At 35.1% G+C, this 27,349-nt stretch overlaps 1 protein-coding gene across 3 annotated transcripts in view; it reads right to left on the bottom strand.

Moving 5' to 3' along the window:
• The window catches only part of LOC125647972 (protein cycle-like), an 82,677-nt gene that overhangs the window by 27,437 nt on the left and 27,891 nt on the right, over nucleotides 1-27,349 (bottom strand). For 2 of the 3 annotated variants that reach the window (XM_048874852.2, XM_048874853.2), the window contains exons 2-7: nucleotides 21,012-21,150; nucleotides 17,352-17,429; nucleotides 13,446-13,487; nucleotides 10,101-10,258; nucleotides 9,817-9,893; nucleotides 1,422-1,514 (exon numbers count right to left, since the gene is read on the bottom strand). In XM_048874852.2, the coding sequence (XP_048730809.1) occupies nucleotides 1,422-1,514; nucleotides 9,817-9,893; nucleotides 10,101-10,258; nucleotides 13,446-13,487; nucleotides 17,352-17,429; nucleotides 21,012-21,100 (537 nt within the window). In that variant the 5' untranslated portion in view covers nucleotides 21,101-21,150. Of the gene's footprint in view, nucleotides 1-1,421; nucleotides 1,515-9,816; nucleotides 9,894-10,100; nucleotides 10,259-12,126; nucleotides 12,270-13,445; nucleotides 13,488-17,351; nucleotides 17,430-21,011; nucleotides 21,151-27,349 lie in introns of those variants that run through there. The other variant, XM_056142189.1, reaches the window with a different exon arrangement.

Raw genomic sequence — 27,349 nt, 5'->3', positions numbered from 1 at the left:
TACACATTTGATAACTAACCATTTTGGCCCCACCCCGATACCAAAACGCCTACCCGTTCTAAATATCTATTTAGTACTTTCAATTTAATATCAATAGCGTTAAAGAAGATGTTATTTAAGTGTTTTACACATAAACACTATATACCAAGTTTGGCCCCGCCCTGGGGTCAGAGCCCCTACCCCAGGGATCATGAAATTTACAATTTTGGTAGAGGCCTTTCTGCTCTACATCATCATGCATTTAGTTTTTCTTACACGTGTGTGGTTCTTGAGAAGATTTTTGAAAATTGGTCAATTTTGGGCAGTTTTTGCCCCACCCCTAGGGCCCCAGGGGTGCTGGAATGCTGAAATTTATAATTTATGTCCCCTTTGTCCCAATGATGCATCATACCGAATTTGAAAAGAATTGGACTTGTAGTTATCAAGAAGTTAAAAATGTTTCAATTGTTAACGCACGACAGACGACGACGGACGAAAACCAATTGCAATAGGTCACCTGAGTATTCAATTTCAGGTTTTAACAACCAAGCCAGAAAGTTTGAAAAGTGTAAATACGAAATGTAGTGTATCTTTCAAACACAGTAGATAATTCAAAATAAAAAATACAGAAGAAAAAAAATTTAAATCCTTATTCTAATAACAGAAATTTCAAAGATTTTTAATCATTGCAATACATAAAAATAATAATGAATCTTCATAAAATTGGGTAAAAAAAATCAAACTATCAAGAATATTGTTTAATATAGTTTCAAGAAGATGCTTGCCTGAGTTAACATCATTCTGATAGCTTGTATCAGGGACTAACTGCCTACAGTGGTAAATTTCCTACATATTTCATACAAAACCATTTTTTTTCCAAAAAAGTCTCATGAAGTTATTTTTGGTTTCAATACAAAAAACTACACAGAGATGTAGACTTTTTCTTTGTACAATTTTAGGACTAATCATTGCATAGATCTGATGATTTAAAATACATACATAGATTTCAATGCATTTTTTCTCAATATATCAATACCGGTATATGAAATTTCCGATCAAAAGATTAATTATGCTGTATTTCTGAAATGATTCCCCAAAACATCATTGTAAAATCATGATTAATGGCGTTCATTGTAAAATCATGATTAATGGTGTTCATTGTAAAATCATGATTAATGGCGTTCATTGTAAAATCATGATTAATGGTGTTCATTGTAAAATCATGATTAATGGTGTTAAATCATGATTAATGGTGTTCATTGTAAAATCATGATTAATGGTGTTCATTGTAAAATCATGATTAATGGTGTTCATTTCATTTACAGTTGTAAATTGGACCAAAATGACTTCAGGAGAAATACATGTAATTCAAAAGATAACTTTGTATGGAATACGCGAGAAAACGATTAGCGTTTTTTCACTATTGTACCTGACATACTTACCCTTGTGTAGTTAAGGATGTTCCGCACTGATTCAGACACATAGAGAATTCTGGCTCTGTCACAGCTTACAACAAACAGAAAGCCCTCGGCTGCCTAGGATAAAAAACACAGGAGTTCTGAGATCTGTGTGCATGTTACAACTTAGATATTAAACTTCATTTGATTGAAATACTAAAATTCCATGGACTACATATATATACAGTATACAACACTCATCTGAGAAAACTTGATCGTTTGAAAAATAAACTGAATTTTTGAAAATACATGAGGGTAATGGATTACAACACTAGTGTGAAAACAGACATACATGAACTAGCTATCAAATAGTTCTGTATCCTTACATGCACTGAATAGTGTTTATGAGGAAATGCCTATATTACAATTTGTAGAGATACCAAATGTAAAATCATTGAGAAATATATAATTAAACAGAAATAAAGACACATGAATTTGGGACATTACAGCGGGAAGCATATTTGTCATCTGTGCTAGGGTGAGTCATAATTTTACAAAAGGAATATATATAAAAAAATCTTTCAAAATCTTCTCAACATCCACAAGAGAACAAATTTTGTCAAATTGATGCCTTGATATGCTTAAAAATTCTGTTTAGTTTTTGAGATATTTAGAAAATAATTTCACCTCTCTCTGCCCTTTATTGAAGGGGCTGGCCCCTCCCTAAAACTTGATATTGTTGAATAGGTCTTGTCATTATCAACAACTTTTGTCAAATATGTCTTAACAAATCATTTTCCTACAATAAGATATTGATGGAAATGTATCAAACATTGCACGTCAAATTTGAGGCACATATTTGAGCCCTACCAAGCTCCGGCACTTTCTATATTTAAGAAATTTGAATGCAACTATAGGCACAGTCATGAACTCTACTCCACAATCACTGAAAATTTGAAGTTGATATCTTAAATAGTTTATGAGAACACTCCTGGACAAACTGACCCTTTAAATTTCAGAACAAAAGTACCGCCAACGGTACATAATACGCCCGTAAAAAGCTAATATAGGGTGTTTTTCTTACACAATGATTTGTAGATCTTGGCTTCAAGTAGTATCAGCAATCATCAGGGTGTGCCATACTTTCTTTGCATCATAAAAACAAGACAAATCATGTACGCTCTATGTAATATTTTCACTTGGCGAAAGATGTATGTGTACCAAGTTTGATGGTCCTTGCCCCAATGAATCGGTCTATATCATATACCTAGTAGTGTATCAGCCCTGATACACCTATCTTGGCTAGGGTGAGACAGCTGCAAGTAGGTAGGGCTGTCTCGCCCTAAGGGCCGAGATATCTCTGTCTCGGCCCGTTGTCAAGGGGCTGTCTCGCCCTCAAATTTCAAATGGCTATTTCTTCTTTAATCTTTTGAAATCTAACATAACTACATGAAAAAATGATGTTAGACACAATTTTTTTCAAATATAATACTTTCTTCCACGACAAAATTTAATTTAAGCAGAAAAATTAAATAAAAACGTTTTCAAAAACAGCGCTAAATTGTAGCGAGTATCTAAGCAAAGGGGGGTAACCCAAGTAACAATTGTTTATTTAGAACAATAACACGTTTAACTTCATTTAAAAACAATCAACGTTCTAGGCGACAGAAAACAGTAGGAGGATTATGGAGGGTGATACTAAAGCATTATTAGAAATTCCCGGTCCTAATGGAGATCAGAATGTTAATTTACGGTAATTTTGATGTAGAAAACTGCTTTAAAACGATTTCTGAAATCTAAAATCCCGAGGACTTGGCAATAAAACGAGAAAACAGAACCAATATCTTCCGACGTTTTTCAACGACTTATAGATGCTAAACAGATGGGAAATGGTAAAAAAAAACTTACTTCAGTATAAGGTAACATTCCCTAAGCAAATAAATAGCAGCATCAGATCTGTAAACATTCCCGTTCATACGATGACGCCACGTAAACAAAGTTCTACAACTCTTACAAATTATATGAAATAATGAAAACGGGCGAGTTTGGTAAATCCGAAAAAAGAAATAAAAATAATTCACTTATTTCCAATTTTAGTATTCATTAGCAGGCCCCTAGGAGCTGCTTAATAGTATATACATGTACATGAACAGCACAGCGATAGATATGACGAGTTTCTCAGCCAAGCAGTTCAGTTAATTGAAACGTCCAGATTCTAGACTACATGAGGGGATGTCCATGATTAATCATCCAATTATTGTGACCAACAGTGGAATAAAGCTACAAAACCCAGACTTTAGCATGTTTCACAATGCCAATAGTACTGGAAACATAACCATTAAAGTAAACTCACCGAAGGAATAAAATAGTCAAATATCGTTGTATAGTATACCATGTATATATGTTAGGGTCAATACCCCCCCCCCCCCCCCCCCCCCCCCCCAATTTAAAAAAAAAAAATGTTTATCAACTTGTTGTGTTTTAGGTATATGATATAAACAATATCACACTCTAATGTTGATCTCGGACCTGGGATTGCCCCTCGAGTGATCTCGGCCCGAGCCCGTAGGGCGAGGGCCGAGATCAACTCTCGGGGCCAATCCCAGGTCCGAGATCAACATTAGAGTGTGATATTCTATATGTATCCTGCTACTACGATCTTGACCTTTGGCCTTAAGAAACAATAGGCATCCTCCACTTGGCATAAAGTGTATGTGTACAGTTTGATGGTCCTAGCCCCAACAGTTCGGTCTGTATATTGTATATATATCTGTATACTGCCAACAAGGTTTTCCTACTAAATGACACTGACCTTGACCATTGACCTTGAAAAATAATAGGCATCTTCCTCTCATCATGGTGATCAAATGTACCAACTTGCAATATCTTGGAGCTTACGGTTCGGTTTGTATCCCTACTGTGATACTGCAAACTTAACCTTTGACCTCTAACCTTGAAAAGCAATAGGCATCTTCCTCTTATCATGGTGATCAAATGTACCAAGTTGCAATTTCCTGGAGCTTACAGTTAGGTTCTGACCTTGGAAAACAATAGGCATCTTCCTCTCATCGTGATAATCAAATGTACCAAATTGCAATCTTCTGGAGCTTACGGTTTGGTTTGTATTCTGCCTACAAGATGGTTTGATTTGTATCCTGCTTACAAGGTTTTCCTACTAAGTAATACTATGACCTTGACCTTTGACTTCTGACCTTGAAAAACAATAGGCATCTTCCTCTCATTATAGTGATCAAATGTACCAAGTTGAAATATCCTGGAGCTTACGGTTCGGTTTGTATCCTGTCCACAAGGTTTCCTACTAGGTTTTCCTAACTAAGTGATACTACTATGACTTGGACCTCTGATCTTGTAAAACAATAGGCATCTTCCACTCATCATGGTGATCAAATGTACCAAGTTATAAAATCCTGGAGTCCACAAGGTCCGGACAGACAGACGGTAAGATGGACGGACGGACAGAGCCATACCATAACACGTCCCGTCTTTGATGAGCGTATAAAAACATTAATACCTATGTGTTCAGGAACGTAATAAGAAATGGGGCAAAAACAATTATGTCCTAAACACTGTGTTTGGGGACATAATGATAATAAACAGTATGAAAATAGTAAGGTCTTCCTTATGAAACGGAAGACCTTGATAAATACATGTAGTACAAAAACAGTAGGGTCCTCTGTCAGTAATGATGACTATAATAATCAAGACATGAGCAAAAGCAGTAAGTGTCAAAAACCTTATTAGAAAGACTTCAAATAAAACAATACAAGCTGTAACAGACAGTATTTTTCAACTATTCAAGTATTTCATTTCATAGCAAAATTCAGCAAAACTCTTATCAACTATTTTCATGTAAACCTCATTACAACATTGTCACATCTTCATCAATCATACCTTTGTACTTGACCTTTGTATTTGGGAGAGGGCCTACATAGGCTATGCCTGTTGCCCAATCCTCATTGGTATTAAACTGATGATAGTAACGATCGTTACTATCATCCCAAGATGGCGGAAGGAAATTCCGGAAAGACCATGTTTATTTATTATATCTATTTGTATTGTTTATTTGTGAATGATATGTAGGTAAGAAATATCATACACTAGCAACAATTACGATCAGGTGTTATTTTATCTTTTATACGGCTCATATGAACAGAAAATTCGTCGTTGAAAAAACAGCGAGGATAATAGTAACGAAAGTTCTTACGTTGCTATCATCATTCATTTCCGTTACTATCATCCTCGCTGTTTTTTCAACGACGAATTTTCAGTTCATATGAGCCGTATAAAAGATAAAATAACACCTGATCGTAATTGTTGCATCAGTTTAATACCAGTGAATCATATTGAGTTTATCAATAAAAAATACCAAAACATTAAACTATTCAAGTATGCACCAATTAACATCTAATGGTATTACTAAATATAATCTTTAAGATCTGATGAAAAATTTAGCAAAAACAAACCCAAGGGAATAGTGCTTGAGAGTATACCTACAATGAGCGTTTTGTATAAACCGCCATAGCTTCAGATGCAATCGTCATATACTCGGACATGGGAATGATGATTCCCAAATATAACCGGGCTGCCGAGACCCGAGGTCAGTGAGAAACTACACATTTTGTTTGTTTTAAATTATTACATCAAATCATGAATGACTTGAAGTACTAGAGGTGTAAGAAAGTAACGATTACGCAAATGTGCCACTCAAATGAAATTTTGATTATGAATTTTCTTATGTTCACAAATCTGACACATGCACAGTTCCTCTCTTCCGCATTATTCCACATGCACATCGGAGGTTACAAACAGGAATTACTGACAGGATGACAATAATTCATGAATCGACATTTTCTGCTGATTTGATGGGTTTATTGCTCCAGATTCACTCTGAAGCAATGAAATTATACATATTCAATCACAAATATGTCATTCTATTTGTTCTTTTATATTTTAATTTATTTACTTTCAATTACAGCTTGTTGCTTTAATACCCAACATTTATGATAAAATATAACTATCTAATATATTTACGTTAATTTACTAAATTCACTTAAAAAAAACAAATTAAGTTTACCTAATGATCTACGTAAGTTACCCTAGCAACCACCTGAGTATATGCGCAGGTTTCTTCAATGCACTAAATACAGGAATATTCTCCCCTTTAAATACCATCAATTAAAAATAGCAACACGTAGCATGGAATCAATAAACATATTATATTTCATTTGTATCATGGTCATGCAAGCTTTGCGTGATAAGTGGGATGAAGTCGTCATACACAATATTTTGCTACCTTCGTAAGCAGATTTTCAACCAATACTTTGTCAATCCCCTCATCACACTTCCCATCGCAAGAATTAATTATGGTCTTCTGTCTTGTCAGGTTCCAGAAACAAAAAGCCTGTTTTCAACAGTCTTAAATTTCTCACATGAATAACAAAGATGTCATCATGCAATGGCTTGCATTGGTGATTTATATCCTATGTTTTGATCTAAGAACCTCACAATGTATACATGTCGTTAGAGCTGAAACAGATCAAGATTTATGTCTGTGTCTGTATTTCACTTCAGAAAAAAACCAGTGTAGGTACACACTGTACGTCTTTAAATACTGAGTGACATCACAACAATTCGGTGCCAATACAGCAGCCATATATGGCTGTTCACAAAATTCTTCATCAGAAGAGCATTGCCCTTTGCAAAACATGTATTAACAAGAGGCTCATGGACCACATCGCTCACCTGAGTCACTTTGGCCATGCTGTTGCTCAGTTTTTGTGATTCTTAAGATTATTTTTCAATCTTTATTCCTATGAAAAATTTTGACCCTGTATTGTGTCCAAACCTAGCCAAAAGGGTCACACCATAACCACACCTGAATTTACACAACATGAGGTTGTTGATACCACACAACCTTGCTGTTCTGGAGAAGAAGAAGGTTTTTGAAAAGATTTTCTTTCCTTTATACATGAAAGGTGAAGATAATGAACAGTGATCAATCTCATAACTTCTATAAGGAATAAAAAATAAAGAGTTGGGCAAACATGGACCCCTGGACATACCAGAGGTGGGATCAAGTGAGGAGGAGGAATAAACATCCCGTCGACCGGTCACAGCCACTGTGAGCCCTATATCTTGATCAGGTGAACGGAGCAATCCGTAGTCAGAATCAGTGTGCCAAGAACAGCCTAACAATCGGTATAAAACATGCATTATGTAAAATTTGATCTCCCTAATACCAGGGTTAGATTTTGAAGAAGAAAAAACTTGAATCCACACAACTTTGAAATGTTTGCATTTTGTTATGATTTGGTGTGGACGTGCAACACTTGAAAAGAATAAGATTTCATTAATTTCCTCTATATTCCCATATAAAACTTAGATCTCCCATTGTGGACTCACCCTATGGTGGGGCCCTGGAATTAAACAAACTTGAATTTGAACAATCTGAAGATGCTTAATACGACTATTCATGGCCCTGATATTGTTAAGATGAAGATTTTTAAAGATTTTTTTGCTACATATTATGCAAAACTTTGATCCCCTATTGTCTCCCCAACCTATCCCCGGGAGTCATGATTTGAACAAAATTGAATCTGCATTAACTGAGGATACTTGCATATCAATATGACTAATCAGGGTCCCGTTGTTCTTGAGAGGATTTTTTAAAAGATGTTTCCCTATATCTTCCCATGTTAAACTTTGCCTATTTTGGCCCCATATCATATGCATATTAATATAACCAACTATGGCCCTGATGATCCCAAAAAGAAAACTTTTCCCTATATATTCCTATGCATATCTTTGATCCCCTATTGAAGTCCCACCATATTTCCAGGGACCACAAACTTAATCTGCACTACCTGGGAATGCTTCCATGTTAATATGATTGATTATAGCCCTGTTGTTCTTAACTCTGATCCCCTATCGTGGCCCCACCCTACCCCTGGAGGCCCCTACACTATGTCAGGAAGCTTTTATGTGAATTTCAACTTTTTTGGCCCTGTGGTTTTAAATGACCCCACCCTATTTTGCCTTTTCTTGATTATTTCCCCTTTAGAGAAAGCATGCATGGCCCTTCATGAACAAACTTGAATCACCTTTACGCAAGGATAATTTCTGCCAAGTTTGATTGAAATTAGACCAGTGATTCTAGAAAAGAAGTCAACAATGTTAAAGGTTTACAAAGGGACGGACGGACAGATGGCAGACAATGTTAAAGGTTTATAGACGGACAGACAGACAGATGGCAGACAATGTTAAAGGTTTATAGACGGACGGACGGACAGATGGCAGACAATGTTAAAGGTTTACAGACGGACGGACAGATGGCAGACAATGTTAAAGGTTTACAGACGGACGGACAGATGGCAGACAATGTTAAAGGTTTACAGACGGACAGATGGCAGACAAAATATGATCAGAAAAGCTCAATTGAGCTTTCAGCTCAGGTGAGCTAAAGATATAAAAACTTTTCCTGATGTACACAGTGACCTTGATGATATTGTATGACCGATGTACACAGTGACCTTAATGGTATTGTACGACTTTGAGTCAAGATCATTATACTTCTCTTTTTCATAGCAAATGCTTCTACCGATTACAAACTGAAACTATTAATTAGAAATCCAGAGTAATTTTGACTTGAGATGTTTACCTTTTGACCTGAAAATTACTATGGATCATCTACTCCTTAAGATGTACCAGTGCACCGAGTTTAAGGTCTGTCAAGCAAAGAGTTCTTATAATATTGAATGGACAATTGTGACCTCAAATTCAACTGGGATCATCTATTCTCTAGAGGCAACCACTGTACCAAGTTTAATAACTATCAAAGATAGGGTTCTTTAGATATTAAGCAGACAAAACTTGGTCTACAAACTTACAGACAGACCAACAGGTGCAAAACAATATGCCCCTTCTTTTTCAAAGAAAGGCATAAAAATCTTGAAGGGATGTAAAACAAACAAACAAAGCAATTTTGTGTGAAGCATGACTTAGCATAATTCCTGGCCTAAATATGGTCAATCAAAACATTCCAAATATTGGTTCCCATAACAAATTATGACACATTGTCTTATTACTGTCTAGTCAAAAGCAGTCACTACATGAAGTAATATCTTCTACATGTCTGAAGGTCTGTGCTGGACTGGATAAAGCCAATATATTGTAGTAATCTAAATATAGGTTACAGTGCCCTACTAAGTTTTGAAACACACCTAGTCTGGCAGTTGTCAGTTTAAATGTTGTGGAAAAAAACTTGTTCTTCATGAATAACATATCACAATGGAGTCAAAATTTAACAACTGTACCTCTAAAAAAAAACGATGTTTGAGATCGTCGTCTGAGAAAATTTAACAACTGTACCTCTGAAAAAAGATGTTTGAGATCATTGTCTGAGAAAATTTTACAACTGTACCTCTAAAATAAGATGTTTGAGATCATCATCTGACAGAAAGGACGGCCTTGCTTCAGGTATTGACATAGCTGCACCCTCTTTGAAAAAAAATACACAGTTAGAACAATTACGAAGTATTTTACCAAAATATTGCTAAGATCTTTGTATGATGATGAAATTAAGATATCAAATGATAAAGGCAAAATGCAATAGGGGAGGGTGTGTGTAAAAACACATCAATATCCACATAAACTATAGAATATTCCACAGTTATCATAAACGCAAATCTGAAGGTGAATCCGTACCTCGTAGAGACTTGAGATGCTGTACCGCCATGCGGAGCACAGTGAGTTTGTCCAGCTTCCTGTTCATGGCATTGCACATAGGGAGCATCGACGACAGCTCGGTGATGTAAGCATTCATCTTGTCCCTCCGCCTCTTCTCGATCTCACTGTGATTTTGTCTGTATAAGTAAAGAATATATCTCGTTTTAAATGATTCTGTCATTTTGGCCTTTTTTTTTACATTCTATAACTGCATTTTCAGAAACATTTGACAAGACCCCAGACTGTGAATTGGGAGTCTCGATGCTCTTACTTAATTTGGTATCCATGTTTGATGACATCTTAAATGGTCATGTGATTGTCTCTAGAATATACAGATGGCATTTTTGAGTCATTGCAAGCAACCAACCGCTATGCAATGATATCATAAATAATCTCCAGGCACATACATGTAGAACTGGGGGGTGGGGGAGAGAAGGGAGGGTGGGGTCACCTTCCTACTTTGCTTCACAAGCATACAAATGGTGTACTGTAAATTACGCTTAATACATACAAACACACAAATTCACTATAACTATGTGTAATACTGCTTACAAACAATGAAGTCATGCCAACATGTCTAACTTGCTTTATATGCTTAGCCCTGGGAATTAATACATACAATTTAACTTCAGGACTAATATAAAACATTTCTTGATTTCAAATACATGAATTAGCTGACCTCTGTTGTGATATAATTTTCTAAATATATTGATGTATACTATAAATTTTTCATATGTATCATACACTTGTCATTTATACTGTATGATACACTTTTAAGTATTCTATATGGCTTCAATCTGTATTATTTGTGAATTCCATTTTTATTCTATAACAAAATTTATTTGTATTCTATAATTAGAATTTGTGGGGCAAGTTTATTATCCATGTGACCATGGGTTTCATTGGTCAAAAATTTTCATGTGGATCAGGCTTATATCAGTCACCTGAGTACTAGTTAAAAGTATCACTAGTCCCAAGGGCTATGAAATCTAGAAAAAAATCGCTAAAATGCATCAAAGATGTGTATGGCCAAGTTGCAGTTTGGAAAATTATGCACGCTTGCATTCATGAAGTAAAAACATGCACATATTTAATATAGTTTATAAGTATGAAGCTTTGAATGGCTGCAATAGGTATTTAGTGTGATAATGACCTTGACCTTTGGCCTTTGGATTTCAAAAGGAACATGAATCTTGAATGTCATCAGGATTTGAAGTCTGATAAACATGCACCAGCAAATACATGTATAAAAGTTAGAGGCAAGCTCAAATCTACAGTATATTGTGAAAAAGAGACTTTGACCTTTGACCTTTTGACCTCAAAATAAATAGGAACCTTCCTCTTTTGGATGTGATCAAAATATGCAAGTCTGACAAAGATGCACCGAGTAGTATGAAAGTTAGAGATCAGACAAGCTCAAATCTATGGCATTTAGTGACAAAGTGACCTTGACCTTTGACCTCAAAATAAATAGGAACCTTCCTCTTTTGGATGTGATCAATTTATGTAAGTCTCACAAAGATGCACCAATAAGTATGAAAGTTAGAGACCGGACAAGCTAATTGTGAACGTCACCCAACCACCCGTCAGACTGGACACCCATCCTTTGCCAATTTAAAAGCTGAGATTTGCTACACAACTCCGCTAAAAATTCCTGTTCTGAATATCTAAGCTAAATTCTAATATTCAGCAACAGTATAAAACAAGATGTGTTTTTGAAATTTAATGCCCCCAAAGTGCATACACTGATGAAAATTAAGGCTTTACATAATATAATGCATTAAACAATATGACTAATTTGGACCCATCCTAGAGTCAAAACCCTGGGGTTGTGAAATTCTCCATGTTTTTGTATAACCTTTTCTGCTTTTCCTAAACATTCAAATCCTGAAACCAAAGCCTTACCCTCTAATTTACAATTTTGGTAAAAATAAATATCCATTTAGTATCAATGGCATTAAAGCAGATATCATTTATATGTTTTGCACATATACACTATATATACCAAGTTTGGCCCCACCCTGGAGTCTACGCTGGTTCGCAGCACGTGTGTGATCATCTGAGTGCGTCTTCCGAAATTGGCGAGGTGAAGTGCGATTTATCTCTCACTTGGATGAAGCCACTTGGAGTGAAATGGCTGACAACGCTCTATGATTACATGTGAACAAATCCCGAAATTGTCAGAGATGGATTCAGAGATGCAGGAATATCATCCATATTGAGATTTGATTATAATTGCGACAATAACTCAGAAATCTTGTAAATCGTTTCATTGACTGGATGTTTGCATCAAAAATTAAGAGTGATACGTACAAATCCTGGCTTTTTTCCTAACTCTTTCTTAAGTTTAAATAATCATGAATTATATTTTCGCTATGACTTTGAAATAGTGAAAATTTGATTCGTGGAAATTTAATATACTGTTTTAGGTTCTGATTCACAGATAAAACATGACGCGGAAAAAACCTGATATACGGTATATTACTATGTCCAGTTTAACCCTTGACCTTTGACCATGTGACCTCAATATTAATAGGGGTCATCTTCTCCTGATGAAATACCAATGTACCAAGTTTGATGTCTGTCAAGCAAAGGGTTCTCAAGATATTGAGTGGACAGTATATTCCTATGTCTAGTTTGACCATTGACTTTTGACCACATGACCTCAAAATCAGTAGGGGTCATCTTCTCCTGAAGATGTACCAGTGAAGCAAGTTTGATGTATGTTCTCAAGATGTTGAGCGGACAGTATATTCCTATGTCTAGTTTGACCTTTGACCTTTGACCATGTGACCTCAAAATCAAATGGAACATCTTCTCCTGAAGATGTACCAGTGAAGTAAATTTGATGTCTGTCAAGCAGATGGTTCTCAAGATATTGAGTGGACAATGTCTTCCTATGTCCAGAGTAAATTGACCATTGACCTTTGACCTTTTGACCTGAAAAACAATTGAGGTTCTCTTCTATTCATAACTAACCTACATATGAAATATCATTACGATCAAGTGAATAGTTCTCAAGATATTGAGTGGACAACAAGTGGTATACCGACCGACCAACTGGTGCAAAGCAATATGCCCCTATTCTTTGAAGGGGGGCATAAATATAGAATACAAATGAAAAATTATACAATACAAATACACAATATACAATACAAATTTTATGGAACATGCACTATACATTAAAAATAAATCATATCAAGCAAATTGTAAAATGAACAAAACATATGGACAATTATAGAATACAAATGGAATAGATGAAATATTGCAACATTTCACATATGCCATAATTAAAATAGCATAATTCTATGATCTACAACTCACCTATCATTGCAGTTTTGAGGGTCAATCATGCTGCTCTTTGACCTAAAAAAAAATTCATAGAGCATTGAAATACAAATCTATAATTCCCTGAATACACTTACAAATTAAAACACAATGGATAATTCTTTCAATAAGAGCATGAACATTACTTTCTACTGGTATTTTTCATCCCTACTGAACAAAGACTCATACTGATACAGACATCCAATATCATAAATGTGAAAAACATGATATTTGATCATTCATAACACAGCCCACTCGGATCACCTCGGTCGATTCCATCTAACCTCGGATGTATGATGTTTTCCACCATAGTATGTATACAGTGACATATAACATGTTTAACGTCACTGATCAACTGGAACTACTGACAGATCCCGCAAAATACAGGGCTGCGTTCAAGATCGTAGCGGCTAGCCTAGCTGCTAGGCTAGATATCTAAGTCTATTGAACGCACTGTACAAATCAACACTTGATATCCCTACGTAAGGCTAGCCTAGCACATTGTTAAAGATTGTAGCGCTACCAAGCCCTACGTAGCCGCTATGATCTTGATTGCAGCCCAGTCCATTTTAACATAAAAATTTTTATGACACTCTCAATGTTTGTAACTATTTCTCTTTGAGATTTATGGGTTTTTTAATCTCGAAATAGAGGGCAGTTTTCTAAGGAAAACTCGATAAATTCATTTAAAAAACATATTTGATCACTACTTTCTGAATGCGGCAGTTTTTCCGGCAGAGTAAATCGACGACCGCATTGCAAATGTTAGGCGTATATACATATCACTTACCGTCAAACATCCAAGGCTAGATGTAGGATACCGAAGGGTACCGGAATCTGCCGAAGTTTGCCGAATGAACATAGACCTGTAATCTATGTCAGCCTAGCCTTAGATCCCCGATCACTGATTTTCAAATAAATTTTCAGTTCTTTTAAAATTGTCAAAAAATGACAAAAATATTGCAAAATTCAAACTGGAACTATGTGTACTCTTAGGCTGTAATAATGTGAGGAACTGTATAGTGTTTACCAATAGTAAATGATCAGATCCAGACATGAGTTTTTACCAATAGTAAATGATCAGATCTAGACAGGAGTTTTTAACAATAGTAGACAATAAGATCCAGACAGGAGTTTTTACCAATAGTAAATGATCAGATCCAGACAGGAGTGTTTAACAATAGTAGACAATAAGATCCAGATAGGAGTGTTTAACAATAGTAGACAATAAGATCCAGACAGGAGTGTTTAACAATAGTAGACAATAAGATCCAGATAGGAGTGTTTAACAATAGTAGACAATAAGATCCAGACAGGAGTGTTTAACAATAGTAGACAATAAGATCCAGACAGGAGTGTTTAACAATAGTAGACAATAAGATCCAGACAGGAGTTTTTAACAATGGTAGATGATCAGATCCAGACAGGAGTTTTTAACAATGGTAGATGATCAGATCCAGACAGGAGTTTTTAACAATGGTAGACAATAAGATCCGGACAGGAGTTTTTAACAATGGTAGATGATCAGATCCAGACAGGAGTTTTTAACAATGGTAGACAATAAGATCCGGACAGGAGTTTTTAACAATGGTAGATGATCAGATCCAGACAGGAGTTTTTAACAATGGTAGACAATAAGATCCGGACAGGAGTTTTTAACAATGGTAGATGATCAGATCCAGACAGGAACTGTATAGTTTTTAACAATGGTAGATGATTGGATCCAGATAGGAACTGCATATAGCTTTTACCAATGGAAAGCAATCAGATCCACTCAAAAACTGTGTAGCCTTTAAAGGCCAAATTTTTAGTCACTGCCTCTACAATTTACTTCTGTCAAGATCAAACTTTCAACATAGAGCTCAATTTCGAAAGATTATTTGATTTTGGCATTTTGAAAGAAAAGAAGCCGATAATTATTAGCATTCTTAGAATGACGCAGCATTAAGGGTTATCTGTAATATAACAAGGCTTACATACCCACTGTCACATTATCCCATTAGTTCCCCATTAGTTTGATATCATTAATGAATCAATATTATAATTAAAGTTATTTCAATCCTAAAAGTCTTCTATTTCAATGTTTTCAATGCAATATGCAAAATTATTTTAATGCAGCGCAGGGCAGTTGGAGTGGATCTTCAAAATAATTTGATTAGATGTGTCTTGCATATGCATTTGACATCTCTAACAAATGCCAAGTTTAAATCGAACAATCTACCTATAGTCTGAAAAGACAGTTTGAATATTTGCAAAATAATGGTAATGTAGCAGAATAATTTGTTTGATTGAACATTTCAGTCTTGAATATTTTGTTATTTCAAATATTAGTAGCGTACAACTTATTTTCCAAAAAGTCAACAAAAGTATGATTTTTTAATGAAATAAAAATCAAGAGGAATTAAATTTCACTTTTCATTGTCCTTTTCAACAAATATTGCAGAACTTCTATTTCCTGTGTATTTCAGTAACTGACACTGAATCTTATTACTGCATGTTTAAAAACCCTATACACACCCTCAGCACTCTCAGTACCCTATGGTAAATATACACAGCGTTTAACAATGATAGACAATCAGATCCAGACAGAACTGTTTAACAATGATAGACAATCAGATCCAGATAGGAACTGTTTAACAATGATAGTCAATCAGATCCAGATAGGAACTGTTTAACAATGATAGTCAATCAGATCCAGACAGGAACTGTTTAACAATGATAGTCAATCAGATCCAGATAGGAACTGTTTAACAATGATAGTCAATCAGATCCAGACAGAACTGTTTAACAATGATAGACAATCTGATCCAGACAGAACTGTTTAACAATGATAGACAATCAGATCCAGACAGAACTGTTTAACAATGATTGACAATCAGATCCAGACAGAACTGTTTAACAATGATTGACAATCAGATCCAGACAGAACTGTTTAACAATGATAGACAATCAGATCCAGACAGAACTGTTTAACAATGATTGACAATCAGATCCAGACAGAACTGTTTAACAATGATAGACAATCAGATCCAGACAGAACTGTTTAACAATGATAGACAGTCAGATCCAGACAATGATAGACAATCAGATCCAGATAGGAACTGTTTGACAATGATAGACAATCAGTCAGATCCAGACAGAACTGTTTAACAATGATAGTAACTATAGCTTGTTGATCACTCAGCAGGGCTCAAAATTAGCATAAACCCGTCAGTCTGTGACTTGTTAAAAGTCTGGCGGACTGACTGACATTTGTTTTAGTCAGTCCGATGTGACTGGTTAATTTTCTAAAGCATCATTTTGGAAAATATACTTATGAAATCTTATACACACATTTGGCATGCTTTGGCCTGTAGATTTATATCAGACAAATCTGATTCGTAAATTACAATATTGTCTGAGGCATATTGAGTTAAATTTCATTTTAATAACATTAACGAAATATGTATAATTATTTCTGGAAAACTATATTGGACTGGTAAATTTTTCTGTGGACTGGTTGAAATTCTACCCCATCAATCCCGCTGGACAGGCGACATAAAAGGTTAGCATCAATCCACGACTCAGGTGTAAAAATATTGGCTATGTAGGAAAAGGATCTTTTAAGATGTAGGGAAGTGAGAATGAACCCTGAAAGACCTGTAACTTTTGTTTCCAATGCTGGGCATTTGGGTGAAGGAATAGTCAATATCTATGTTAAACATGTTTGGTTTGAATTGGTGCCATGGTAAGAGAATCGAACCAAAGACCAAGAATAGAACCCTAAAGCTCCCATTCATAAAACAAATATCCTAACGCTTGGCTACCCATAGTCAAATGCTGAGTAAATGAAACACAAGGAGTAGAAGAATGTCGTAATGACCGTAATTTGTACATAGTAATTTTTGATTCAGAATTACATACTTGCAGCCAATTTTTCTGCGATCACAATCCATCAGGGAATCCTCATCATTGGTGTCCAGTGACGAGCAGGTTCTCCAACTTAAATGAAAAATAAGATTAAATTTCAGGTATCCTCTTAACCCATGATGAGCATCCAGTTTTTGTCACCTGTGAACAACAGCCAGACCTAGAAATTACTTTGTCCATCATCTGTCATCTCCCTGCCTGTCACAACTTACCAATTTGTAATTATATCAGTATTCTGGTAATGGACACATGTATTCTTAGTGCAAGGGTCATCAAATATATTACAAAGATTACTGATGCATTCAGATGTGACTCTCTAAACTAAATATCATTGAATTTTTCATCCAATTCTGTGAGTACATGTAGATTTAAATGGACAGTAGAATAACATAAGATCCCCCCTCCCTCTGAAATCAAACAGCAATACCAATCTAACAAAATACTTTACATGTAGCCTCAGCTGCAAAATGAAGTCCTTAAGCACTACATTTCACATTTCAGCCCCGTCTCCTTTAAAATCAATAGATGTCTATAACAAGATGTCTATAACAATCATGTCTATAACAGTCCTGTCTACTTATTCAACAGATATCTATAACAGTCCTGTCTACTTAATCAACAGATGTCTATAACAGTCATGTCTACTTAATCAACAGATGTCTATAACAATCATGTCTATAACAGTCCTGTCTACTTAATCAACAGATATCTATAACAGTCCTGTCTACTTAATCAACAGATGTCTATAACAGTCCTGTCTACTTAATCAACAGATGTCTATAACAGTCATGTCTACTTAATCAACAGATGTCTATAACAATCATGTCTATAACAGTCCTGTCTACTTAATCAACAGATGTCTCTTAAACAGTCCTGTCTACTTAATCAACAGATATCTATAACAGTCCTGTCTACTTAATCAACAGATGTATATAACAATCCTGTCTACTTAATCAACAGATGTTTATAACAGTCCTGTCTACTTAATCAACAGATGTCTATAACAGTCCTGTCTACTTAATCAACAGATGTCTATAACAGTCCTGTCTACTTAATCAACAGATGTTTATAACAATCCTGTCTACTTAATGTGGCGTCGGTGGCCGAGTGGTTAGGCAGTCAGACTCTCGACCGAAAGGTCGTGGGTTCGAGTCCTGGCCGCGGCAGGGCTGACGTTGTGTCCTTGGGAAAGGCACTTTACATGAATTTCCTCACTCCACCCAAGTGTAAAGGGGGTACCTGGCTATAGACAGTGAAAGATATTGTTAGAATGTTAGTGCTCTAGCGCTTGTAAGGACAGCTTGCACTGTATGCTTCCTAGGAGGCTGAGAAAGTTCTAGATTGATATAAGGTCTGCCGGGGTAATAATGTACATTACATTTGTAAAGCACCTTTGAGCGTACATAGTTTATGAAAAGGGTGCTATATAAATATGGTATTATTATCATTATTAATCAACATATATCTATAACAGTCCTGTCTACTTAATCAACAGATATCTATAACAGTCCTGTCTACTTAATCAACAGATGTCTATAACAGTCCTGTCTACTTAATCAACAGATGTCTATAACAGTCCTGTCTACTTAATCAACATATGTCTATAACAGTCCTGTCTACTTAATCAACAGATGTCTCTTAAACAGTCCTGTCTACTTAATCAACAGATGTCTATAACAGTCCTGTCTACGTAATCAACAGATGTCTCTTAAACAGTCCTGAACGCTTAATCAACAGATGTCTATAACAGTCCTGTCTACTTAATCAACAGATGTCTATAACAGTCCTGTCTACTTAATCAACAGATATCTATAACAGTCCTGTCTACTTAATCAACAGATGTCTCTTAAACAGTCCTGTCTACTTAATCAACAGATGTCTCTTAAACAGTCCTGTCTACTTAATCAACAGATGTCTATAAAAGTCCTGTCTACTTAATCAACAGATGTCTATAACAGTCCTGTCTACTTAATCAACAGATGTCTCTTAAACAGTCCTGTCTACTTAATCAACAGATGTCTCTTAAACAGTCCTGTCTACTTAATCAACAGATGTCTATAACAGTCCTGTCTACTTAATCAACAGATGTCTATAACAGTCCTGTCTACTTAATCAACAGATGTCTCTTAAACAGTCCTGTCTACTTAATCAACAGATGTCTCTTAAACAGTCCTGTCTACTTAATCAACATATGTCTATAACAGTCCTGTCTACTTAATCAACAGATGTCTATAACAGTCCTGTCTACTTAATCAACAGATGTCTCTTAAAGAGTCCTGAACACTTAATCAACAGATGTCTCTTAAACAGTCCTGTCTACTTAATCAACAGATGTCTCTTAAACAGTCCTGTCTACTTAATCAACAGATGTCTCTTAAACAGTCCTGTCTACTTAATCAACAGATGTCTCTTAAACAGTCCTGTCTACTTAATCAACAGATGTCTATAACAGTACTGTCTACTTAATCAACAGATATCTATAACAGTCCTGTCTACTTAATCAACAGATGTCTCTTAAACAGTCCTGTCTACTTAATCAACAGATGTCTCTTAAACAGTCCTGTCTACTTAATCAACAGATGTCTCTTAAACAGTCCTGTCTACTTAATCAACAGATGTCTATAACAGTCCTGTCTACTTAATCAACAGATGTCTCTTAAACAGTCCTGAACACTTAATCAACAGATATCTATAACAGTCCTGTCTACTTAATCAACAGATGTCTCTTAAACAGTCCTGTCTACTTAATCAACAGATGTCTATAACAGTCCTGTCTACTTAATCAACAGATGTCTCTTAAACAGTCCTGAACACTTAATCAACAGATATCTATAACAGTACTGTCTACTTAATCAACAGATGTCTATAACAGTCCTGTCTACTTAATCAACAGATGTCTATAACAGTCCTGTCTACTTAATCAACAGATGTCTATAACAGCCCTGTCTACTTAATCAACAGATGTCTCTTAAACAGTACTGTCTACTTAATCAACAGATGTCTCTTAAACAGTCCTGTCTACTTAATCAACAGATGTCTCTTAAACAGTACTGTCTACTTAATCAACAGATGTCTCTTAAACAGTCCTGTCTACTTAATCAACAGATGTCTATAACAGTCCTGTCTACGTAATCAACAGATGTCTCTTAAACAGTCCTGAACGCTTAATCAACAGATGTCTATAACAGTCCTGTCTACTTAATCAACAGATGTCTATAACAGTCATGTCTTAACTTAATCAACAGATGTCTCTTAAACAGTCCTGTCTACTTAATCAACAGATGTCTCTTAAACAGTCCTGTCTACTTAATCAACAGATGTCTCTTAAACAGTCCTGTCTACTTAATCAACATATGTCTATAACAGTCCTGTCTACTTAATCAACAGATGTCTCTTAAACAGTCCTGTCTACTTAATCAACAGATGTCTCTTAAACAGTACTGTCTACTTAATCAACAGATATCTATAACAGTCCTGTCTACTTAATCAACAGATATCTATAACAGTCCTGTCTACTTAATCAACAGATGTCTATAACAGCCCTGTCTACTTAATCAACAGATGTCTCTTAAACAGTACTGTCTACTTAATCAACAGATGTCTATAACAGTCCTGAACACTTAATCAACAGAGGTCTCCAGCCCATCCACTTACTCAACAGATGTTGTCCTTTTTTTCCGGTGACTGAAGTATGGATCCATGACCCCTGGGAGTTTCTCCATCCCTGTTAGGGAGGGGTCCATCTGACCACCTTGGTCCGGAGTAAGGAATAGATTGTCAAACAGATTAAAGTCTGAAAAACAAAAAAGATGCATTCCAAGAATATCATGGTACATTATCCAGCCTATACTTTAACGAATGAAACAGCGCAGGCAGTTTGTATTTAATCATTATCCTCATCACCTCAGAAATGTATTGTAACAGAAGTAGATTCATTTCATGCATAATATAGCATTGTTAATTTCAAGTTCAAATAAATGCCAACTTGTGCAGCTAAATTCTAAGTAGGAATGCTTTAATCCAGAGAAAATGGATATGGATGAAAAGTGGAGGATATACTTTATATTATAGGGTTATTGAACTTTATATTCACCAATATAAGTTCAAATACCCTTTTATTATATAGCTAAAGTATTTAGTTGCTACATTATATCCCTTTTCACTCAAAATACTCCAAAATAGACGAGAATTCAGGGCTCGAAATTAGCGAGAAATACTTGCAAAATGCGAGTACATTTGAAAAATAGCGAGTAAAAATAATGGACACTCGAAAATCTTAGTGAGTGGTGATTTACAAACTATGATCGTATTGTATCCGTTTTATACAGTGATGCACTATTCGCTTTTCTTAAACTTGCACTCTGAATCATACAAACGCTTACATGAACGACCGATTTCAATCACCGTTTCTATCCGGATTTTTCTTTTATGATTTTTTTAAGAAACTCGGAGTCAAATAAATGCTTTAGAGGTCGGACATCGCATATCGACATGTGCCACGAGTCCTGTTCACCTATAGGGTTGATTAAATTGAATAATTCCAAATATGATGTTTTTGTTATTCATTTATCTACAAAAAATATCGGAGTCTATGTTTTACCAAGTCTTCTGGTAGTTATTTTTTATCAGAATCATGAAAATGTCCTATCTAAATTTATTGTCATATTGAGGAAATTGGAAGTCTGGATCTAGACCTGCGGTAAACAAGTTGTGGATTAGACTGTTAGAGGTGCGATCATATCAAGAGACCGAGACATTGCACCATATGACTTACGTAACTTAGTGTGTTGTCCAAACGCTGCCTGTTGACCCACTAGGCTCAATAATGATGGGGAAAATCATTGATTTAAAAAAATATATAAAAAAGAGCACTGCTTCATTATTTTTATTTTAGTTTTCATTTTAGCCTGTGGATTTTTTACCCACAGGCTAAAATTAGCCTGTGGTAGAAAAAGTTAATTTCGACCCCTGGAATTCATCAACATTCGGCATTTAAGGTAAAAGTGTGCAATATCAGCATGCATTTCTAAACTGTTCAATATTTTGGCTTGTTTACGTCGTTACGATAAGGTCGATATTGGACACTCATACTCAGAATGTTTTGGGCGCACACAATTTACGCAATGCAAAGTTAGCATTCAATAAATTCTCAGGATATTGAACGCTAACATTCTCTAGATTTTACACAGATTTTATAATAGACTAATTCATTAGCTATATAATAAAGGGAAATATTCACCACCATTTTATTTTCGCCCATTTCGCTCTCATAATCAGTGACTGAATTCAAGACTGCATGGGCAAAACAGTTTTCTCTATTATCTTTCTTTTAACTTTCAAATTTACTTTACATGTATTAAAGTTAGTTTTAAAAATGCAGTTTTAGAAGAAATTAATCTAAAAAAAATTGTAAAAACCCTACCGGTCTCGAATATGCGATCTATACAGTTCAACAGTCAATGTGCTGACCTACTGAGCCACTCATGCAGCTAGGCAATGATATTTGAAATGAATCAACAAATATTCAACTGTGTTCATTAACAGAGGATTAGTGTGTAGAAATTTTGCAAAATTCTAGATAATCATACTAGAAAAACACCATATCTTGACGAACAAAGAATTTGAACACACATGCAGTTTTGGATAAATCTGCCGAATTGAAAAATTCCTAACTTGCAGCTCTTGATCCAAGAAGTGAATTACATACCAATAACATCTCTAAATATTAACCAACGTCAACACGAGATTTTAGTTGTAATAATCAACTGTAAAAACTATTGAAAACATTTTGTCACCTAGTAATTACTTTCTACAAAACATTTATGCCGAAATATATGTGAAACTGGCACTGCAGTCTCCGGGGCTATAACACTTGGACGAGCTCACCTTCGATCTATGTCTCACTTTTTCTCTATATGTTTTACACTGTTTTGCTCTAAATAATCAGATCAGGCTGACCCTTAATGTGACAGTGTCGAAAGGGCACAATCACACATCAATATCAAATTAAGATCGATGCACATTTAATCAACTGAGTCCACAACTTCTCACATGCAATAATCTGTCTACAGTAACAAAATACAAATATAAAGAGTTTACATTTACAAAGTTTCCTTTATACCACATGAATATTCAAAATACGATGTGTCAATTCTATATAATAAACAAGATCAACGCCAACGTGGCATAATATGCCCGTAGATTTTGCTCAAGGAAAACATATTTTAGTGGGATTCATATTTTAGTGAAGTTAGCACTGTCCTCTGTGAGCTAATTCATTATTATGCTTGTGCAGATCACCATTTTTTTGCAGGAGAATCTCAAATTATATAGAAATATCTCTTTAATAAAGTATAACTTGGAAGTTTACTGTAAGCTATACTTGGCACCAAATTATCAAGTGAAGCATGCCATCTAACAGTCTTGACCTTTTAAACTTGAAAAAGAAAAGTATTGGCATTCCTAGCCACAACAGTTTTGTTTGTATCCTGCTACAACCACCTTGACCTTTGACCTTGAGAAAAAATAGGCTTCCTCCACTTGGAATAAGGTATATGCGTATTAAATTTGACACTCCTAGCCCCAACAGTTCGGTCTGTATACCTACAAGGTTTTCCTATTAAGTAAACCTATGACCTTGACCTTTGACCTTGAAAAACAATAGGCATCTTCCTCTCATCATGGTGATCAAATATACCAAGTTATAATATCCTGGAGCTTACGGTTCGGTTTGTATCCTGCCCACAAGGTTTTCCTAAAAAGTGATACTACGACCTTGACCTTTGACCTTGAAAAACAGTAGGCATCTTCCTCTCATCATGGTGATCAAATATACCAAGTTATAATATCCTGGAGCTTACGGTTCGGTTTGTATCCTGTCCACAAGGTTTTCCTAAAAAGTGATACTACGACCTTGACCTTTGACCTTGAAAAACAGTAGGCATCTTCCTCTCATCATGGTGATCAAATATACCAAGTTATAATATCCTGGAGCTTACGGTTCGGTTTGTATCCTGCCCACAAGGTTTTCCTAAAAAGTGATACTACGACCTTGACCTTTGACCTTGAAAAACAATAGGCATCTTCCTCTCATCATGGTGATCAAATGTGCCAAGTTGTAAAGTCCTAGGGCTTATGGTTCAGTTTGTATCCTGCCCACAAGGTCCGGACAGACAGACGGACAGACAGATGGACAGAGCCATACCATAATATGTCCCGTCTTCGACGGGCATATAAAAACCAAGAGGCCCACAGGCCTTATCGGTCACCTGAATACTAGTGAAAAAGTATCACTACTTCCATGGGCTGTGAAATCTTGAAAAAATTTCCTGTTCTGAATAATCTTCTTTGTCATTTGCGACCATCAATGCTGATTTGACAGTCGTGAGTTTTACCGGCAACATGTTAGCGAAACTGGTAAAATGGGTGTTTGCGATCGTTAAATCAGCATTAAAGGTTACAAATAACAAATAAAAAGATTACCTGTATTTCCATCCTTGTGCAATTTTCGCATTTTGCTTCATGCATGTTAGTGTCTTATTTCGTTGAGGTTTGCTTTTTTTTCTATGAAATGCGTTCAAAATGTTTAAACCCTGACGTTATGTTTTTGCGTCATTCTATTATGACGTCAAAATCGAGAGCTTTCCGTCTTCTTAATCATGCATGCCTGTGGTAAGGGTCAAATATATACTTGGCCATAAGTAAGTTCCCAAAGAATTTTTTTTCTATATATTTCATGTAAATCTATCCTTTTTCAAAATCTTCTGTTGGAGCCAATTTTCCCTCTATGTGGGTGAAATAAAACCATTTTGTTTAGAAATATCAAAAGTAACTGTTATATTTTTAAACAATGTTACAAGAGATAACATTTTTTCATATTATGTTAATTTTTTTAAATTCCAAAATTACACATACTTATATAAGTACTCTCAAATTAAACTTCGTGTTAAAATTGTCATAGCTTTATAATAGATTATTATATAAGTATTCTGAAATTATTAGATCAATCTGAGATAACATTGCTTATGTGTACTTGACTTAATTCTACAAAATTGGATTTTTAAAAAAACAATCTTTCGTCATAGGTACTCATGTTATTCATCTTCTCAATAAGAGATGCGCAAATATCTTATATCAGTTGCCAAGGAAATCAATTTACAACCCGATCCCCTACTTTAGAAAAATTTGAATATATGATATACGTAATTAAATTTGTTAGATTGTGTTTACAAGAATTAAATCTCAGTACACAATATCAGGTTGGTCACTATGGTTACACGTGATCACTCAGGAATTGACGGATGTTGCTTATACCTGTGTATGTTAACCTTTAGAGTGCCTTGTCTAGCTGCCCTGCAATTATCACCTGTTGTTATTTGGAATCAACAATGGGGATTGCTAGAAAGGTGTTAATTATGGGTGATAGTACATGTGGTAATTTAGAATTCACTTTTACTGCGCATGTAAAAACTCAAAATTTTAAATGCATTTAAATATAAATGAAACTGATGTAAAAGATTTATATTGTATATCCACATGCAGATAACGATATTTTTACAATTTATAAAGAATTGTTCACTGTATGATGAATTTGCAGAACTTCTATTTCTGCAAACATAGTGAAAATTTCCTCCTTGAGTTAATTTTCTGCAACACAGAACATGTATTGAAATTCAAGAAAGCTGATGCATGTTGAATAACTTCAGGAAGAACTGTTTTAGCACATTAAAACTGATGTCTCTCCTTCCATTTTGCATAGTTTTGTAAAAACATTTTTAGGGATCATCTTTAGAGTGGAAAATTAAGACTTACAGTACATAACATTTACCTATTTGTATATGACCTAGTACAAACAAGGAACAGTGTAAAGAATATGAACATATGACAGTGTAAAAAATGTGAACAATTACGATAGTAAATTAAACTTACCAACATACCAATTATCAAAGGCCTATAGTCAAGAGTCAAAAACATTTTGGTCCAGACAACAAAAATGCCCCAAAATTCTATTATTTGACCTTTACATAAAAGGTCAAGGTCAAAGATATATATATAAAAAAAAAGGCATGCAACACTGTCATGAAAGGTGAAGATAACGAACAGTGATCAATCTCATAACTCCTACATTTAGCAATACAAAATAGATAGTTGGGCAAACACGGACCCCTTGACACACCAGAGGTGGGATACCAACACATCAAATATCACAGGCCTAGCTCAAACATTCTATTATTTGACCTTTACATAAAAGGTAAAGATCATAAAAATGGCATGTGCCACACTGTCTTATCATGGTATAACCACATACCAAATATCAAAGCCCTATGTCAAAAGACAAAAATGTTATGGTCCGGACCAAAAAAATGCCAAATAAATTCTAACTGACCTTTGACCTTTAAATAAAAGGTCAAGGCCAAAGGTCATAAAAAATAGTACATGATCGATACACTGTCTTATGGTATACCTGCATAACAAACATCAAAGGCCTATGTCAAAAGACAAAAACGTTATGGCCCGCACAACCTTTGTACGAGAAGCGGAAGAATTCCCAGTAACATAATATGTCCCCCTTCTGGGAAGGGGAGATATAATTACTTGATGTATTTCAGAGTTTTACTAAGAATCCAGGTATCATCACATGATTACTTAATTCAGTTAAAAAAGAATTTTCTTCCTGGTTGCAGCATGTGTGCGGCGAGCCCACCAAACTGATATATCCTGAAGCTTCCATTAGAATATCTCTGCTCATCTTTCATGCAAGCTTACTATATATATATATATATATATATATATATATATATATATATTGCATTGTAATATAGACTGCAAATATGGATATGTTTCTTTAATAAAAAAAAATCTCAAAAATGTCTGTATTTTACTTACTGAATAATCTGAAAAATCGAATATAATACACATACTAAACTGACAAAAATCACCGAATGCAAAAATATCCACATTTACCATTAAATTGTACCACTGGTTATATCAAC

Source organism: Ostrea edulis, chromosome 6 (assembly GCF_947568905.1).
Source record: "Ostrea edulis chromosome 6, xbOstEdul1.1, whole genome shotgun sequence".
NCBI lineage: Eukaryota > Metazoa > Mollusca > Bivalvia > Ostreida > Ostreidae > Ostrea > Ostrea edulis.
Note: the sequence above shows the minus strand (reverse complement) of the source record. Positions and strands in the feature narration are given on the sequence as shown.